An 18,407-nucleotide genomic window follows, 5' to 3' on the forward strand; every position below is an offset into this window, starting at 1 on the left:
CTTCCAAATGTACAAAAAACCCACAGAATACCTATGATATTAAAAGTATCCTTTCCTCACACGATATGCTAAGAAGAAAAAAAGCAAGAACCGTGAGGATTGTCTCCACTGCACAGAGGAATAGTTGATGCCAAAAAACTCAGTGATTTATACTAATAGCCAGTAAGTGCATTGTTGATTGGGACTCAACACTCTTCCATGGCTATGCTTACCATCTTCTTAGAAATTATTTAAGGGATACTACACATTACAAAAGGAGATGGATATTAGAATTTATTACCACAAAAATGGACTTTAGCATTACTCAAGATCAGGAAAATCCAAAAAATCCAAAACAAATCCTTGATAAAATGAGCCAATAACCATCACCAAATTCCTGATTAACTCCCTTAAGGAAGCTGAGTGTTTTCTCAGTCAAGCCCTGTGTGTAAAGCCTTGAATGACTGAGGTAGTAGTGACATTTTACTAAAATCCAGCTTACTTATCTCCCAAACAGCACTAACTTGACTCACCATACGGCGTATTTTGCCTTGGTTTTTTTTTGTTTTGTTTTTTTGGGGGTTTTTTGGTTTGGTTTGGGTTTTTTTTGCTAAGAAATGCACACATAATCCTAAGAAAATTTGGTGTAAGCATCAAGAAAGCAAATGTACACACATTCGTAAAATTATACAGCAATACCTTACAACCACATATCTAATCTATGATTCCTACTGTAAGTAGGCAAGATTGCACATGGTTATACATATTTACAGTATAAAGTACTTCTAAAGGATTTATTTAAAATCTGGGGGACACAAATACCAAATTACTGCAGAGTGAAACAGAAATTCAGCAAAACTTGTTTTAAAACACTCCACACCCTTTTTTATATTAAAAAGAACAGATCCCATTGCAGCTGAAAATAAGCATGTCATCAACCCATCTAAATTTTGCCCGTTTAAATTCTGGTAGAAAAGGTTACTAAGTAATGCATACATCTAATGTACAAGTTCTTATCCGTGACAAATACATTTTATAGCAACAGCTTTTACACATCAAAACCTACAAGAAACTTTAAATCATACATGTGAGGACCAGAAATGAAGCAAGAAGAGTCACGAAGGCAACCAGTGATGCCAGTTACCTTTTAGCCTGCGGTTCCTGACGGCAAGAATTAAAAAAATAAAAAAATTAAAAAAAAAAATAAAAAAACCAAAACAAAGAATTCCAGCAACTCTCACTCACCCAGCAAAGAGCCCACAAAGATGACAACCTGTACGGTGGTGGTGAAGTGCCGGTAGCTCTGCTCCTCGCCGTGCTCCTCGCTCTCCACGGCGCCCGCCTCGCTGACATTCCTGCCCTGCCACACCATCGGCCCGGCCGAGGCGTTCCCCGTCTCCAGAGCTCCGGTGACAGCCTGGGACGGGGCACGGTCGCTTTCATTCACCAACACCCAGCTCCTGTCGTACCCCATGGCGAAGTTCCGCCTTCCTTGCTGCCACCTAATAACACAGGTTGTCCAGCCCTAGTCTTTAGTGAATGAATGGAGCCCAAAAAGGTAAAAAAGACGCTTCTGAGGATAAAGCCTGGTTTCTGCCTCTTGGAGGCATCTTCACCACATTCCTGTGACCCGAGAAGCAGGGCTGGCTGCTCGCGTTGTCACCTTGTAAGTCACGACTGCCAGTAAACAAAAGCAGAAAACAAGCCAGGCTTCTCCTTCCGATCAGCTGTGCCATAGCTTTTGCTTCACACTGCCACAGGTCTCCTCAGCAATGTTTTACCGCAATATGCGAGAGAGAAGGAATCACGGTCCCAGAATCACACCCCGCACCGCGGCTCATCCTCCCTCCGCCGCCGAGGGTCGCGGCGCGGCCGCCGCGCACCCGCTCGCACGGCCACGGGCACACTGCTCAGCAAAACCAGCCTGCAAAAGTCGGGGGGCCTCCAACTCTGTCCCCTCACTGCACTCTCAGCGTTGGCTCTGGCTTTGCTCACAGCTCTGACAGAGGAAGAGCATGGCTTTTCCCGCGGCACAGCTGCTCCCGCTCTCTCCTCCCCTCCAGCCCGCTCCGCCCGTGGCGAGACACGGCTCCCTCCCGTCTCTCTGCCGGCTCTGCGCGGCGCTGGACGCCGCGAAGACCCTTGCACAGCGCCCAGAGAGGCCAGTGACGGCTCAGAGGCTGCCCCTGCGCTCCCGCTGTTTCTCGGGGGAAATGAACCGGGGTTTGAATCGCAAGGCGGGGGCGCTCGAGCGCTCGATCCGTACCATCCCTGCGCGCCGCGCACTGAGCGCGGCCGGCAGCGACAGCCCTGCTCCTTCGTGCTCCCACATCCCGGCGCGGGCGCCGAGCCGCTGCGGCCCCGCACTGCCAAACCCTGCGGCCATCCCGAGCCGGGCCGAAGCAGGAGCCGCCGGCCCGCCGCGCTCCCCAGGGCGGGCGCGCCGCCATCACGTAGCCGCGGCCGCGGCGCTCGGCGGCGCCGCCATTTCGCTCGGGGGCTGTGGGAGCGGGCGGGCGCGTTTTAAACCGGTGTTTTGAAACAGATCCCTAGTTCTGATGACAGACTTTCCAAAGACGGAGCTGGGTTCTAGATACGCATGTTACTTGTTAAAATAGATTTTTTTTCTAAATGTGTAATTTTCCAGAAAAGCTCTTCAGTGGTCATAATAAGTTAGGGCATTGATTCTACAGAGGGTGTGCATCCATGTAGTAGCGGGCACACGCTTGCCTTTAATTTGGAGATTTGAGGTGGGGTGGGGGGGTTAGTGCTAGTTAAAAATTAAGCCAAAAAGATTTTTTCAGCCACTGGTGCCAGTCTGGAAGTGCTCTGAGAGGAGGGGCTATCCATGTGCTCAGCCCATGCACAACAAGGCTTCCTCAGGCACCCCAGGCCCATGAGATGTGTTCCAGTGACATTCGCCCGGTCTCCTGCAATGTGAACTTTGGTGATCCAGGACAGAGCTAGGTGCTGTGCCATAGGTTCAAAGACATTTGCTGACCACAGGGATAGGGGACTGCCATTGCCCCATCCCACCACAGATCCTGGAGGCTGCTGGTGAAGCCTCTGCTTGTACCTCCATGTGTTTGGGCCCAGCCATTTGCAGCCTCCTCTCATTCCTCTGGGAGTTCATTGCTCCAGCCACTTGTCTAGCAATTCACATCTCTGACTCGCTCTGATTGTGGCCTCAGACTCACTCACCCTCCTACCTTTTCCTCTCACCCATAACTCATTTACTTTGTCCACCCAGTCCCATTTTCCCCCACTTTTCCAGGCAATAATCAGGAGCTTTCACTATGCTTTCCCCTTATCTTTCCTTTCCTGAACAGGCTTCTCCCTCCTTTTGGCCTCCAGCATTCTTGTGGCCAGTGTCTGTAACCTCAGAGTCTGACCTCAGTCCCTCACTTCCCAGTCACCTGCAAGGTGGTTTTCCTCACACATCCCTTTCTTCAGTTCCTCCATTGGTATGGAATGATGACCAAGGAACCAGGCAAGAGTTAATGCTTACTATCTACAGCCTACACTGTGTGCCCTCTGCATTGCACAGATCTGCACAGTCAAGAAAGATTGAGTTGGCTAAAGGAGGAGGTCCTGTGGGCATAGGATGGTCCGGCTTTGAATTAGGAATGGAACAGAACAGAAGTAAGTTGCGCAACTGGAACTTTGAAGGACACTGTGGCCAAAAAAGAAATCTTTGCCTGACTAAAAATCATTTAAATATTAAAATGCTCATACCTGCATATGCTAATAAGCTTAATGAAGTACATGCTACCACATAAATGACTGTATTACTCAACACTCTGCTTAGACCATGGTATAGGTAATGTAGAAGGAGGGGGATCAGACTGCACTGTATGTAAGGAGGGCAGACCTGTTAGGAGAAAGAGCCTTAAAGACCTGAGAGACATTCTCAGGCTACTCTCCTCTCCCTCCATCCAAGTGGAGATGCTGTCTTAGTAAGTGAGTACCTGCTATTATTATTACCCAAGTTAACACAATGCTATCATCAGAACTCTACTGCAGCTAGTGCATTTATTGAGACTTTCTATTTGTGTTGCTTCAATAAATCACATTATTTGTGAATCTGTGCTCATAGAAGTTCCCATTGAACTTCCCATTGAATGTCATGCCAATTTGCTTATAATCAGAATAAGCCCAGCTGCATGCAGCCCCTCTGATCTCTGGAGACCAGCTGGAATGCAAGAGGTTTTATTTTCTGCTAAATTTCTTACACTTAACACTCTTAAACTTTTCTCTCCCTCCTGCACTTCATAGGAATACCAACTTCCCCTCACCATGCACATGAGGAAGTGAAAGCACATTCTCACAAATCATTTAAATTTTATTTGCTAGAATTAAATTTTAATGTTGTGGGAGAGAGTTTTAAATTTTGCCTTAAATCTTGGAAGGGAAGCTTCTGTCCAGATGCAGTCTGGCACATGTTTGAGGCAGGTGGATGTTCATCTTATTCCAGTAAAACTGTGCTGAGCATGTGAAGACTCCCTGCAGTAATGTAATTTGGTTTAGTTCATGCAGGTTTTCAAAGGTTAGCTAGCAAAGCCACAGCACTGAAAAAAGGTTGTCTCTTCCTCATCAAATTTTCACACTCCTGCTGGAGTACAAGACTTTTAAAAACAAATTCTTAGATTGTTTTTATGATTATGTTAATTTACTCTGGCTTTCTTCTTAGAAACAATGAATCATTATAGAAGTAATTAAGGGGAAAAAATAGCTTGAGGTAGACATCTGGTCTAGAGCACTTCATCTTAACTGGTTAAAATTTTGCCAAGTCACAAAGTAGGGGAAAGTCAGGCAGCTTTAAAAGGCATACTGTTATCTGGCCCACCCACTGCTATACAGTGTAACAGGAGAAATTTCCCATGTGGTGGGCTGTGTGCCCCACACCACATGCTTGAGAAGTATAAACCTATAATTGCTGTTAAAGGAAATTTTGCTGACATTTCGTAATTACTTGCTGCATCACCGAGGCATTCTTGCTGTGTATTTGTGTGGGAGAGAAGATGAATCTGTGTCCTGGACATTTTTCTTTCCAGTCTTTAACACAGGGAAAATTTTTATTTATTATATACAAATTGATAATGAGCATACCCAATTGTACTAGAGGAAACTCTAGTGATGAGTTACAGTTACCCAGGTCACAGATGACTGAGCAAAAGGATGTCTCTGTTGTTTCTAGATAAATACTTAACAGCTTTGGTCATGCATTTCCCAAAAGCAGGCGAGATAGAAAAACCCTGCCACTAAAGACACATTCCAGCAGTGGTGAGAAACAGAGACCGGCATCACAATAGTGATACAATTTAACACTTGGTTTTCGTTTGATACAAACGACATTATTTAGGTGGAACTGAAAGATAAAGCCTGCGTGGAACAAGCTTTCAATTTCAGAAGTACAAATTGAGGGATATAGAAACCAATCATTAGTGTAAATGATTGGCCTTTTTATAACAAAAAGTATCTACTCAAAGGGAGTAACGTCAAAGTCACCAAAACTCCATTCCTATATCTGGGTGCGTGGTACCTGCAGACTACTGTAACTTTTTTTTTTGCCTGGGGATTACTAATAGGTAAGCTTACAGGTATGAATTTACTTGGGGTTTCTTTATGAAGATCTCAAAACTTTAAAGGCTCCCTCTTGTGGCAGTCCTTCTCAGTAGTTACCGTGTGAAGTGGCCGAAGGAAAGCACATTTTCTTCTCCGCTTGTCTCTGCTCCCCTGACAACCCGCAGCTGCCTCTCTCTGGCAGGTCCCACCAAGGACACCCGGCCTCACTGTTTTGTTTGCAGTTCAGCCAAAGACTGTTCGCCCTCCACCTGCTATTACTCACTACAGCAACTGCCGGTGGGAACCTTTCTACAGCTTTCACAGGAACTTGTATCCCGCCCCAGCTCTACATCAAATCTATAGTGAAATTCGTGACTATTTTTTTCCCTTTTGTGACTCTTTCTCAAGGCAAATATTAAAAGATCTACACAGTATCCAACTGTCTTTGCTGTGTATCCCTGTAATGCAGATATACCTGGAGGCATATCTTGTGGAAGTTCAGACTGGACATTAGAGGAGGTTCTTCACCCAGAGGGTGGTTGGTCACTGGAACGGGTTCCCAGGGAAGTGGCCGTGGCACCGAGTCTCCCAGAGTTTGGACAGCGCTCTTAGTCACACTGTTTAGTTTAGGGAGTCCCGTGAGGAGCAGGGCGTTGCACTCGCCGATCCTTATGGGTCCATTCCAGCTCGGCACGTTCCTGTGGACGAACCACCGGGCCCCACGCGGCGCCAGCGGCCCGGGCCCCGGCTCCTCCTCCTGCCGCCGCGGCGGAGGCGGTGCCGGGCCGCGCTCCGGCTCCAGTCCCAGGGCGGCAGCGCGGGGCCCGCCATGGCCGCTGCGCGCCCCCGCCGCCGCCGCTGACATGGCCCGGGCCAGCGGCGGGCGGCAGCTACCGGCGGAGCTCGCTGCGGAGCCGCCGGAGAGTTACCAGCTGCGGCAGGAGAACGAGCTCCAAGTGCTGGAGTCCATTTACGGGCAGGACTTCCAGGACCTGCGGCAGAGCCAGGCCTGGAAGGTAGCGAGCGGGGTCCGCGCACAGCGCGCGGGGCGGGGGGCAGCGGGCCGGGCCGGGTCGGGTGCGGAGCGGAGCGGGGCCGGACGGCGGCGGCGGGGGCGCGGCTGGCGCTGCCTCGCTGGGGCCGCTCCTTGTCCTCCTTGCCTGACGTGTCGCGGCTCCGCTGCGTGCCCGTGGTCCTGCCCTCAGCCCTGCAACCGGCCACCCTTGCGATTGATTCTCGGGATAAAAGCGCTCGCCCTGTAACCACTGCTGTGCTCCTAAATTGCATTTAAAGTAATTGTCAGGCTTTTTAAAAATTGCCTCTTAATTCATTCCTTAACCTAGTAATTACATACTTGCTCAACTAATTCTTCTCGTCGGTATACATGATGATATTTACATAGTTATTATATGCTGTGGTTTTGTCACAGTAGACCTATTTCCATGATTATAGTTTTACTTTCATTTTTATAGGTGCGGGTTTTGTTTAATTACAGCTAGTTAATGCTCAGGCCTGGTACTCAGTGCTCTGTTCCATTTGTTGCGTGTCCCCATCAAATTGATATTTCCTTTCCAGCTGTGTCCATGATACTGTTTTCCTGTACCTGGAGATAATGGTCGCTGATCTGTTCCACAGGTTCACTTTTACTGTTGTTTCTTTTTGCATTCTTTTGTCTAGAATGTATACTATATATCCTCTGCTTTCTTTTGTGCCAGAGACTTGAACTTAAATTTTTTGCAGCAACTTATGACCTTTTTTCTCTTTTTGTGAAGTTTGGTGAGAACGCTCTCAGTAATTTGTTGGGCTTCCAGAAGTGTTCACTCTGTATTGAAGGTCATACCTGATACCCTCTTCACTTGAGATGTTCCCCTCCTTGCTAGAAAAGCAAAGGGATAGTTACCATCTGTTTCTGTATTTGTTGCTCTCTGAGGTCTTACTTCCCTCCCTGTTTTTCATTTTACTAAGGGCTGGGTTGTTTTGTTGTTTGTTTTAAACCTAATTGAAAAGAAAAAGCTGGGAATACTTATATGGGCGTATTTTACTTTATTCTGATTTTGAGTGGGTGACTTGAACAGGATAGAGATGGGGAAGGCAATGCTTGTTAAAATTCTCGTTTGTGGCAAAACACTACAAAAAAATACAACTACAAAAAATAGCACTGTCCATTGGTTTGGCCTTGTAAGTGTATATCAGTATGACATTATGGTCTGTTGCCATGTTGGAAAATAAAATAATGCCTGGGTTAGTAATCTAAACACTAAAGAAAAATGTTGTCCTTATAATGAATGCTTTAATTTGTGATATAAATAACCTGTGTTAAGTTTATTTTTTTTTCCTACTGCTGTCTTACAATAAGCAGAACAAAAGTTTTATTATAGAACCTCATTTTTGCTCAGTCTGAATCATCTTTCTAATGACTGTAACTACACTTATCTGAAGAAGTTGTCAAAATATGCTGGATAAACCATGATAGTCAGTGGACCAGTTCACTCCTACTGAGCAATGTCAATACATGAATGTGTTTTTTTCATAGTTTAATGGTTTAAGCTGTATTCTACTATAATATAGGTTGAGAGTTGAGTGTTTTCATTAAAGCAAAACCAAGCAAACCTTTTCAATCAGCAGTTTTGGTTTGTGTTTCAGGTACGACAACCTCCTGAAATTAATTTAGTTCTGCGTCCTCAGGGATTGACCAGTGCTAATGAAGTGTATGCCAAAGTTGACCTGTGGGTCAAGTGTCCACATACTTACCCTGATACGTAAGTGAACATTAAAATATAACCTTTTTTCTCTGCTTTCTGTAGCAAAGTCTAAGTTGAAAAGACATGTAGTTTTATTCATCACTCTTAGTCTTGCTTTCTGCATGTCAGTTTTTATTAAGCCTGGGGTATTTTATAATATGCAACTCTAAACTTTGGCACCTCAATTGGATTTAGTCTTTTGTGCAATGGAGAATAATAGGGATGAGTTTGTCAGTGCAGAACTGCAGCCCCAGTTTGTAGCTTGGAGATGCATAACCACAGGTGTACCTGCTGCTGTCTTAGTGCCCTTGTTAAACTTCTTGAACTCCTGACTCTTTCACCTGAGACAGACTGAATCTCCTTTCTATTTAAAGCCAATTGTTGTTCTGTTTTCTGTTGGATTAGCTTTTAGAAGAGTTCTCCATAGAGAGTTGCAGGTGACGAGCCTGCCCCACCATTTTGTATTGGCGAGTGATTCCTGGGCTAAGTGTTGCTCTGTGCCCTATTTTGTTCAGTCCTTATACCACTGATAGTCCAAAATATAACTCCCTTCAGTCCATCCATTTGTGCTGTGGCATGAGTTCTGTAGAAGGGAAATGCTGTTCCTTACTGTGTGATAGCTCAGTTATACCCTGTAACAAGGATGTAACAGCTATTCTCTCTTTTTTTTTGTTTTGTTTTGGTTTAGTTTAAAATAACTCATCTACAGACGTTTTGCTTGTTTACTTTATTTTAAATATTTTTAAAATATAGCTGATATTAATTTATTGCATTTGTTTCTTAGGGTTTGTGTTACCTGTGTAGTGGTGATAAATACATTTTAAACATCTAAATGTTATGTTAGTAATGTTTTAAATGGCTTGCTCAGTAAGTTAGTGATTAGGAACTGAATTACTAGAGTGTGCAGGGTTTCTTTGGTAGTTCTGCTGTTAAGTGTTAACAAGAGGTAATTTGCAACCGGAAAATTTGATGATAGGGAATATAATACAGTATTTCTGACTTTATCTTGTATATGTAATATTTATATTCTGCTTATTTGAGCATTGGCTAATTGCCAAGTGACTGTGAACTCCATTCCTTTTCCTTCACACAGTTTTTATCAACAATCTGTTGCTTTTTACACTCAACTTTTCTAATGAGGACTTTATGTTTTGTTGCTGTTCCACAGAGTTCCTGAAATACAACTAAAAAATTCAAAAGGCTTGTCAAATGAGAAGATAAATGAACTAAAATCCAGACTAGCTGAATTAGCAAAACAGCGCTGTGGAGAGGTAAGAGCTTTTCACTTCCTTGAGAAATATACTCTGAACCTAAATAGTTCTAAGGTTTATGGTATAATATAGTGGAATACATCCACATTAGAAGTGTAAGTTGCATTGCTTTTAAGGAAGGAGGGACTGTCTTTCTATGGAATGTTTCTAATTAACAAAAGTTCAGACTATGGATGCTCTCAAAATCCATGTATAAATACTGCAAGCTTTAATCCTCTTTAAAGGTTCTGAGTTATTTGGCAGTATGAAAAGCGATGTTGAGTGTGAACCTGAGAGCTTTCTGCACTTTTCAGATTGATTTGAATATCATAAGAGGCCCTATCTGTTTAAGCAAACAGTGGTTACCTTGGGGAGTTTTTCCATGTGATCTTGTTCACCTAATGCTGAACTAGACAAGAGGCCTTTGTTCCAACACCAACTCAACACTTTGGAGTACAGTCACTCTAGGCCACTGTGCCTTTTTCTTTCTGTGTTTAGGAGTAGTGATACTTGAGTTTCCCTGGAACTGGGTAAAAAAGGAAAGACAGAGAAACATGGGAAGCTTAGATGTTTTATCTATTTTAAGGGATTTTATACATCCTTGGGTATGTTTAGTATTAGCAGTACCTTTCTGTTGTTGAGGACTGAAATGATTCAAAGAATTACAAGCAAACAAAGAATTCTTGGTGAAAGCAGGGGTTTTGGTATGTTTCTTATCGCTATTTGGAAATGTTGCAGGTGAACACATTTGAATAGCTCCATTTGTCTTTTTCAAAGTGAATATTACACAGCTGTGGACATTATAATAGGTTGAAGTGGGGTAATATTTTGCTTTCAGTTTCCCAAGCCTGTCAACTTTACAGATTTAGTAAGAGCTATCTGTCATTCACTCCTGCCACGTCAAGCCTTTTTTCCATTTGAAGTCCATACTTGTATTTTGTTTGCCAATTTTGAGCTAGATATGTTCTGTTCAGTAACCAAGAATTTTCTCAGATTTTTCAGTATCTTTGGAAATTAGCAGTTTAATAAAGTATTCTGGAATTTAGGGCGGGGGGGTGGGGGGGTTGTTGTTTGCTGTTTGGTTTTTCTAATGGCAGTTCTATGGACAATTCATAGGAAGTACAAGGGTTAAATTCTCTAAGTAACCACAAAACTGTGCAATGTATACTTGGTCTGCTCACAAGTGACCACAAGAATTATTAGCCTGTAGGGCTTCCAAGTCCCAGTTTGATTTCAGATCTCGTTGAAAGGACCTAACAATATGTCATACATTTTCCTAATGTTGATTTTCCAAAGAGAGAGTCAGTCATGCTTGCTCCAGCAGCATGTAGATGTGGTTGTGAGTTACATATATGGTACACATTTTGTATGAATGGCAAATGCACTGCTATCCTGAATTACTTTATCTGCAGCAAAAAGGGAGATAACTTCTCTCTCTACCTTGACAGGTATTCCTTATTAAATTGTATTCTGTGATACAGAAAGTTTGACAATACCTCAACCACCTATTGAAATTGAACAGCAGACTGTCAGTGGTTTTTTTAATTATTGAGTTTTCTCTTGGTTTTGGTGGGGTTTTTTAATACATATGTGTACATGTAATGATTGCCTTACCTTCTGAATAGTAGCTTGGGAAAGATAATCTAGTTGCACGTGTCAGATTTATGCATATTGTGCTGTTCTTTCTATTTTGAATTGCCTCCTGGCTTAATTCTTACTTTCAAGCAGGGGATTCAGTGTTTGAGAGTCTTCTAAATGTCACCCTGTTACAGGCAGATGGTACAATTTAATTTGGTTGATCTCCCACCTGTACATGCAAATCCTGCTCAGTGGTGCTGCTGACTGCACCTTTGTCCTGAACTATTCTTTAATTTTAGAGCTAAAATGGTCTCTTAGCACTGTGGAGTGCTTGAATTAATAAGGGGATGCTACTGGACTGCTGAAAGCTTAAGCCCTGACAGGTCAATAGATCATCAGTAGTTCAAGTAAACAGTAACTGAAAATTGATTCCGACCTGGCAAACCATGTAGCAGAGTTTTCAGTGCAGTTCTTATTTTAGTCGTTGTGGCTCTATGAATATGGAGCATTTTATGTGACTTTATAGTTCTAAAGGGGAGACTCCTTTGCAGAGGAAGGGCTGGATTTGTGGTTAGCAGTGAAATAATAACTTTCATAGCAGCAGGTACAGTAACAGATAAATGCAAAGGATTTGTTCTGTTGTAGCTCATATGTCATAAACCCATATCTGTGGAAGTAGAAAGATTAAGCCTAAAAGAAGATGAGAAAATTATTTTTGAATTTCACTTTTCAGTTAGAAAAATAAGATAGCTTAGGTTGTCTGTCTTTCAGTAATTTTTGCCATCTTTGCTACTGTGGTCAGGGATTTTTCCTGTTACAATTTATTAATAAATAGTTCTGAAAGAAAATAGTGAAATATGATAAATTCTCCCTGATAAATAACAAAATTTACAGTCATGCTTCTGCTGTGTTTTTTGGGGTGGTAGCATTTGGCTATCATTTGGCTCTGCATTTCATTTGTACCTTTTTTCTTTCAGGTGATGATATTTGAACTTGCTGACCATGTACAGTCATTTCTCAGTGAGTATAATAAACCACCTTCCAAGTCTTTTCATGAAGAAATGCTAAAAAATCATCAGAAAGAACAAGAAAGATTGGCTCAAGAAGAATTGCGTAAGGCACAAGAAGTTAAGAGAAGAGAGGAGCAGGAGGTAAGAGTAATCAATGTATGAATAACCCTATATTATTAAAATAACATAATCATGATTTTAAAATCAGTCTGCATAATGGTGAGTTTTAGTGAATTACTAACTTGTCAGACCTGCCAGTATGAGTTGATCAATGTGTATTATATGAACCATCTGATGCTGTAATTGTAATATTTTAATGATGTGGTTTTAACCCAGGGAAATATTTGTGACTGAAACAAACCTAAATGTTGATTCCCAATCCTATAAAAATCCCTGATCAAGAGGACTTTATACAAACCTTCAAGCTAAGGTACATATTATGTGCATTCCATCATAAACTAGGAAGTGTTAGCCAGGCAGACAGGTAATCATAACTTCTTTCACTCTTAGGGTGACTGGAACATTTACTGTGACAGGCATCTCTAGAGAGCAACAAATTTTATCTAAAGAGATGTCAGACCACCAATATCCTTCAATAGAAATGAGGGGATTCATCCAAGTCTCACAGGGGCCAGTAGTGTGAAGTCTCCACTCTGTGGGAAATATGGATAGAATAGCTCTGGTTTTTAAAAGATCATTTGGATTTATCTATCTCCCTATCTTTTTTTTTTGTGTGTGCATGAAATTTTTTTGTTGGGTCTGGCAGTAGAAGTAATTTACAATTCCATTCTCCTGTATCATACAATTGATGCTATTAACTTCCTCAGGAGAGCTAATTTGACTTCTATTTTTTTAATTCTTATGACATCTTCTAAGTCCTCTTTCAACACTTCCAAAAAAATCAGCATTGTAACTTCTTTACTTTTAAATCAGGGTAAGATTTTAGCAGTTGCATTGCAGGTATTGTTGCATTTCTAACAACTGAAATTTATTTCAGCAACGTGAAATCCTTAACGAGATTCAGAGAAGGGAGGAAGAGAAAAGGGAAGAAAGAAAAAAGAAAGAGATTGCCAAACAGGTATTCTTTCTAAGCAGGTGTGCAAACAAATATTGCAGTAAGTTCTTCCCAGTACTGTAACAGTACTTGTAAAAACTTGAAATTTTCTTGGACATCTTTTCTTATTCAGGGCTTCTAGTAGATCTAAATTAAAATGAGTTCTTGATTATTTCTGGAGTTTATTTCTGGAAAATACTAGCATCTTGAGTGTACCAAGGTGGATATTTTCAAACAGACATAGAAAAAAGCTGTTTCCAGTTTCTTTGCATTCTTGCCATGGACAGTGCTGAAATGTCCTTTCTGAAATCTTTTGTTTGGTCTCGTGTGTACATTTATTATGAAAACATATGTCTTCTGTGCTCTGCATGACTTCATAGAATAACAGCTAAGTACTTGCATATTTTGATGATAGGAGTGGCTTCTGCACTTACTTGGTGTTTTTCCTGATTTTTAGGAACGTTTAGAAATAGCTGCTCTGACAAATCAAGAAGATTCTCACAGGAGAGATACTGCAGGACATAGAGTTGCTTCACGTTTAAATGGGAGCTGTTTGGAACATGGGGTGAATAATAAACACCGACCAAATTCAGCTGGACGTTCAAAGTATGTCAGTTTGCATGTGGATTTTTTAGATTTATTTACTTATTTGTTTATTTGGTGGTTTTTGTTTGTTTTTGTTCTTGTTGCAAACATTAGATTACAAAGTGAAATTTGAAGGTAAGAGAATAGTGTGCCATGTTGTTGACCTGTTAATTTTGGTCTCTTCCCTGCCACCTTCCCCCCTACCTTACTTGTCATGGTTTAACTAAGCCAGGTGCTGTGAATAACTTGGGAACTTTCCAATTTTTAAGGTTTTTATATTCAATTTCTGACTTTAAATATATATCTTTCTGAGTCGGAGAAAAATGTTCTCTTCACATTGCAGACGAGAGCGCCAACTTTCTGTTAATAATAATGAAGAGTCCCCTGGAAATCACGAAGTTCTGAACTTCAGCACAAGTGGTGCTGGACAGCTTACTGTCCATAAAGGAAAATGTCTAGGTGAGCAAAATTAAAATTGCAACTTGAAATGCTGGGGTTTGGGATGCTTTCAGTAACATGTGAAACCACTGATAAGTGCAGGGCTGCAAATGAATACTTACTCTCCTTCCATTGCTGCTGATAGCAATGACATAAAACCAGCAGGTTTAGCAGAAACATTAATACAGGACATGACAGGAAACTTTGAGTTGGAAGACCTCCATGGAGTGTCTCCATCAGATGTTTTTATTGTTTGTTTTCAACATAGCACTTCCTCAGTGGATGGATGAACAGCCTGAAAGTCTCTTGAGGATAGAAAATTTTATTATTTTGCAGTTTGAGGATGAAAAATTGTGTTACTATGGGTAGAACTTGGCATTTGCTAAGCAGGAAAGTTGTTCAGTTATTAAAACTTGAAATTATTGAAAATGTGCAGCAGTTTTTTGTCAACATGTGATTGCTTTCATTTGAGCACTCAGTCTCATCAAGCCTGATATTTTCGTTAGTAATGAATTTATACTTACTAGGTAGATAGATACATGTCTTGTCTAGTTGTAAGTAGGTTTATGTTTCTGACTTTAGAAAACAGGCTTTCTGGTGTTTATTTAGCATTTGCAGGAGCTTTTGTCAAATCCTTAGACACAAAAGAAGCCATGTTCCTCTTCTCTCCCTTTGTGTACAGGCAGAGATGAACAGCTTGGTAAATCTGTCTACAATGCCTTGGAAATTCACAGTGGAGACTTTGTTCTAATATATGAGTGGGTTCTGCACTGGCAAAAAAAGATGGGAAAATTTCTTACAACTCATGAAATAGAAAAGATTGAGAAGTCTAAGAAACAGGTAATGCCTGTATTTTGCATTTGACTTAATAAAGATTAGGTGAGGTTCAGTGCTTTTCTTTAGGCTGCTAGTTTAATATAAACTTGAGAGGGTAGTAATGAATTTGAAAATGCTAATTTTTTAGCATATCTAAGCATGAAAGAAAATGAGTGTATTGGGGTATTCAGGAGTTCCTTTACAGTAATACAAATACAAGAAAGCATGTTTGCAAGTATGCATAATAAAAAATTGAAATTCTGAAGAAAGAATGAATCAAACTTACTTGTTAAAATCAAAGCTGTACTTACTCCAGTGCACCATACTTCCTTTTTAGAAAAGTACGAGGATGTCATAGATTTTGTAAGTATTTTGTTTGTGTTACATATTTTATTAGTAGTGTGTCCCAAGATATGACAAAATCCATGTTATGTTGTGTTTCTCTACCAGCTTCAGGGAGCAGAAACAGAGTTCAACTCACTGGCGAAGCTAAGTCACCCAAACATAGTACATTACAAATGTATGAACCTCAAAGAACGGGACAACTCAATTGTGGTGGATATTTTAGTGGAGCACATAAGTGGTTGCAGCCTTTCTACATACTTAGACAAAGAGACTCCAGTTCCAGTTGAGCAGTTACGCCATTATGTGATCCAGATCTTGTCAGCTCTCGACTACTTGCACAATAATTCGGTAGTGCACAAGGTCCTTTGTGCTTCCAGTGTCATGGTGGATGCTGAAGGAAACATCAAGGTCACAGACTACAGCATTTCCAAGCGCTTAGCTGACATCTGCAAAGCTGATGTGTTTGAGCAAACCAAGGTTCGTTTTAGTGAGGATGGACTTCCCAACAAACCTGGAAAAAAAGGAGATGTGTGGCGTCTGGGCTTGCTTCTGCTTTCACTCAGCCAGGGCCAAGTAACCAAGGAATTCCCAGTTGCTGTGCCTACCAGTTTACCTGCTGACTTTCAAGACTTTCTAGAAAAGTATGTTTGTCACATTCCTGTATCTTTTTGTCTTTGATTTTTGGTTTGGTTTTTGGTTGGTTTTTTTTTTTTAAGATTTTAACAATTTTTTAAAGAATAGATAGGTCTTTGTGTTGCTAGTTGTAGTTTCTGTTGAAGAAGTTGATCTCATGGCTCAGGCTGCTAATCTGGGATTTGGGAGAGTAGGTTTGGTGCTCGTTTTTTCTGCTCTGCCACCAACTATATATCACTGTGATAAGCCATTTAGTCTATCTTTGCTTCTGATTCCCATCTAAATGATGGAGGTAATAATTTCGTAGATATAATAACTCTTCCAGTGTTTGTCAGACTTGACATAGTTCTCTCTGTGGTTTGCTAACAGGTGTGTTTGCTTGGAAGATAAAGAAAGATGGACTCCTCAACAGTTGCTACAACATAGTTTTATAAACATTCCACGAATAAAAATACCTGTAGCTGAAGAAAATCTAGATGGTAAGATTTTCTTCTTCCTGTATTCTGCTAAGTAAGTGGACTACATGCCTGCAGTAAGAAAAATTGAGCTGTGCTACAGCCTCACAAGACTGCACAAATGTGTTACATTAGCTAACTTAAAAGGTAGTGTGATCTTTAACTTCCCTGTGCAAGACTGGCTGGGGTGGACTGACTACTGGTTTTTTCTTCTGTAGAAGCAGCTCATGCTTTAAAGAAACCTGTAAACTCATCCACCTCCTGCATGGTGTAAATATAGATTTAACTTTGTCCTTGGAAGATGGTGTTCTAATGAAACTTTTCCTTCTTACGTTCTTGTTAAAATCATTCCTTTGTCCAGCATAATTCACGTTAGTAATTAAAAACAGTATTAAGATTTATGCTTGTACTAGAGCTTTACACAGCAGAGCACTTCTGTATTTTAGGGTTTAGTTGCACTTGAAGTTATTTAGGTTTTGTCTCCTCCTTGCTCTTTATTTTACAGTCCCTAGTGCCTTACCCCCATATTGCCAGTGACGGTAGCTTTGTCTTCATTGCAGATTCAGCAGGTATAGATTGCATGGAGACAGTTGTACCCAGCAGTCAGATATCCAGTGCTTCGTTCTTCACAGAAACACAGAGACAATTTTCACGATACTACAATGAGTTTGAAGAGCTAAAATTACTTGGTAAAGGGGCTTTTGGAGCAGTCATCAAGGTATGGTATAAAAATTGTTTCCTCTGTGGAAACCTTTTTGAGGATATGTTTGTTTTCTCTGAAGCAGAAAAATATATTCAATGTTTGCATGGTTTTATTTCCTGTCTGCTAGTGCTGTGTCTGTGTTGAGGGTTTTATCTGGAATTAAAGAGTCTGAAAAGTCTCTTGTGAGAGGTTGCTGGGAGACTGGGGAGAAGCCTGTCAGTATTGGGAACCTTGCATTTGAACTGTAGTCATTTTCCAGGTGAAAGGAAGACTTCCTGTTTCATGAAATTATTCATCTGGCTCTGCTTGGGAAGGCATTTGTAAGCATTTGACTTTAGATGAATTTGAATTTTGCAGGTGAGAAATAAGCTTGATGGTTGCTATTATGCTGTGAAACGTATTCGCATAAACCCCACCAGCAAGCAGTTCCGGAGGATTAAGGGGGAAGTGACATTACTTTCCCGCTTGAACCATGAGAATATTGTGAGGTATTACAATGCTTGGATAGAAAAACACGAAAGTCCTGTTCCCACCGTGTCAACATGTGAAACAACCGATGAGAGGAGAATGCCCCCCAAAGCTGGTCTCTTCATCCTTTCCACTGAGGAGACAAATGATGTGGAAACTAATGCTCCTCCTCCGTGTTTGACAAGTTCAGTTGAGTGGAGCACTTCATGTGAAAGATCCTCCAGCAACAAATTCAGTGGGGCTGATCAGGAGTCCAGTGATGATGACGATGATGATGGTGATGGCGTGTTCTCCCATTCAATTTTGTAAGTAGGCTTCCGTATTGGCACCAAAGGGAGCATGAGCAGAGTTAGTTTTTCCAAGTTTGTGTCTTACCATTCTCATTTCTTTTGGCAGAAGTAGTTCACTGCATTTTTATTCTGTCCCTTTGTTCAAAACCCGTGTATCTGCCAGCAGTTACATAGCCAGGAAGAGGAAATTTGCTAGCAAAGGCCTGTCAATCTTTGTGGAAAATTTTTTGGTGTAGGCTTCTTGAAACTGCTTATTTGTCCCAGAATGCATGACTGCTTACCTTATGTTTGACTGTCTTTTCCAGCCTTGAGAATAAATTTTTTAAATAAAGAATAACAGAGATATTACAAATCTTGAAAAATATCAAACTTGCCCGTTTTGGTTTTTATTAGTGTATTCCATACCTTCCTCTGTGTATGGCTCAGTTCTCTCAGTGGTTTTTTTGTGTAAGCAATTAAGTAAATTTATCTAAGTTTTGCTTACTAGATATAGCAAT

The 18,407-nt window shown here is 41.3% G+C and overlaps 2 protein-coding genes across 4 annotated transcripts in view; one reads left to right on the top strand and one right to left on the bottom strand.

Annotated features, from left to right (window-relative positions):
- GPR176 (G protein-coupled receptor 176) overlaps window positions 1-1,453 on the bottom strand; it is a gene marked incomplete at both ends in the record, with an annotated part of 30,140 nt that extends 28,687 nt beyond the window's left edge. The window contains one exon of the mRNA XM_084207961.1: window positions 1,225-1,453. Within this exon, the coding sequence (XP_084064087.1) occupies window positions 1,225-1,453 (229 nt within the window). The remainder of the gene's footprint in view (window positions 1-1,224) is intronic.
- Window positions 1,454-6,367: 4,914 nt separating this feature from the next.
- Window positions 6,368-18,407, top strand: part of EIF2AK4 (eukaryotic translation initiation factor 2 alpha kinase 4) — a 38,340-nt gene continuing 26,300 nt past the window's right edge. For all 3 annotated transcript variants that reach the window (XR_014616246.1, XM_084208036.1, XM_084208037.1), the window contains exons 1-12: window positions 6,368-6,560; window positions 8,188-8,303; window positions 9,454-9,556; window positions 12,091-12,264; window positions 13,121-13,201; window positions 13,635-13,783; window positions 14,106-14,221; window positions 14,883-15,040; window positions 15,467-16,002; window positions 16,364-16,473; window positions 17,010-17,167; window positions 17,510-17,925. Coding sequence is in view for 2 of the 3 variants with exons in the window: in XM_084208036.1 (XP_084064162.1) it covers window positions 6,408-6,560; window positions 8,188-8,303; window positions 9,454-9,556; window positions 12,091-12,264; window positions 13,121-13,201; window positions 13,635-13,783; window positions 14,106-14,221; window positions 14,883-15,040; window positions 15,467-16,002; window positions 16,364-16,473; window positions 17,010-17,167; window positions 17,510-17,925 (2,270 nt within the window). In the remaining variant the exon portion in view is untranslated. The remainder of the gene's footprint in view (window positions 6,561-8,187; window positions 8,304-9,453; window positions 9,557-12,090; window positions 12,265-13,120; window positions 13,202-13,634; window positions 13,784-14,105; window positions 14,222-14,882; window positions 15,041-15,466; window positions 16,003-16,363; window positions 16,474-17,009; window positions 17,168-17,509; window positions 17,926-18,407) is intronic.

Source organism: Fringilla coelebs (assembly GCF_963513975.1).
Source record: "Fringilla coelebs genome assembly, chromosome: 6".
NCBI lineage: Eukaryota > Metazoa > Chordata > Aves > Passeriformes > Fringillidae > Fringilla > Fringilla coelebs.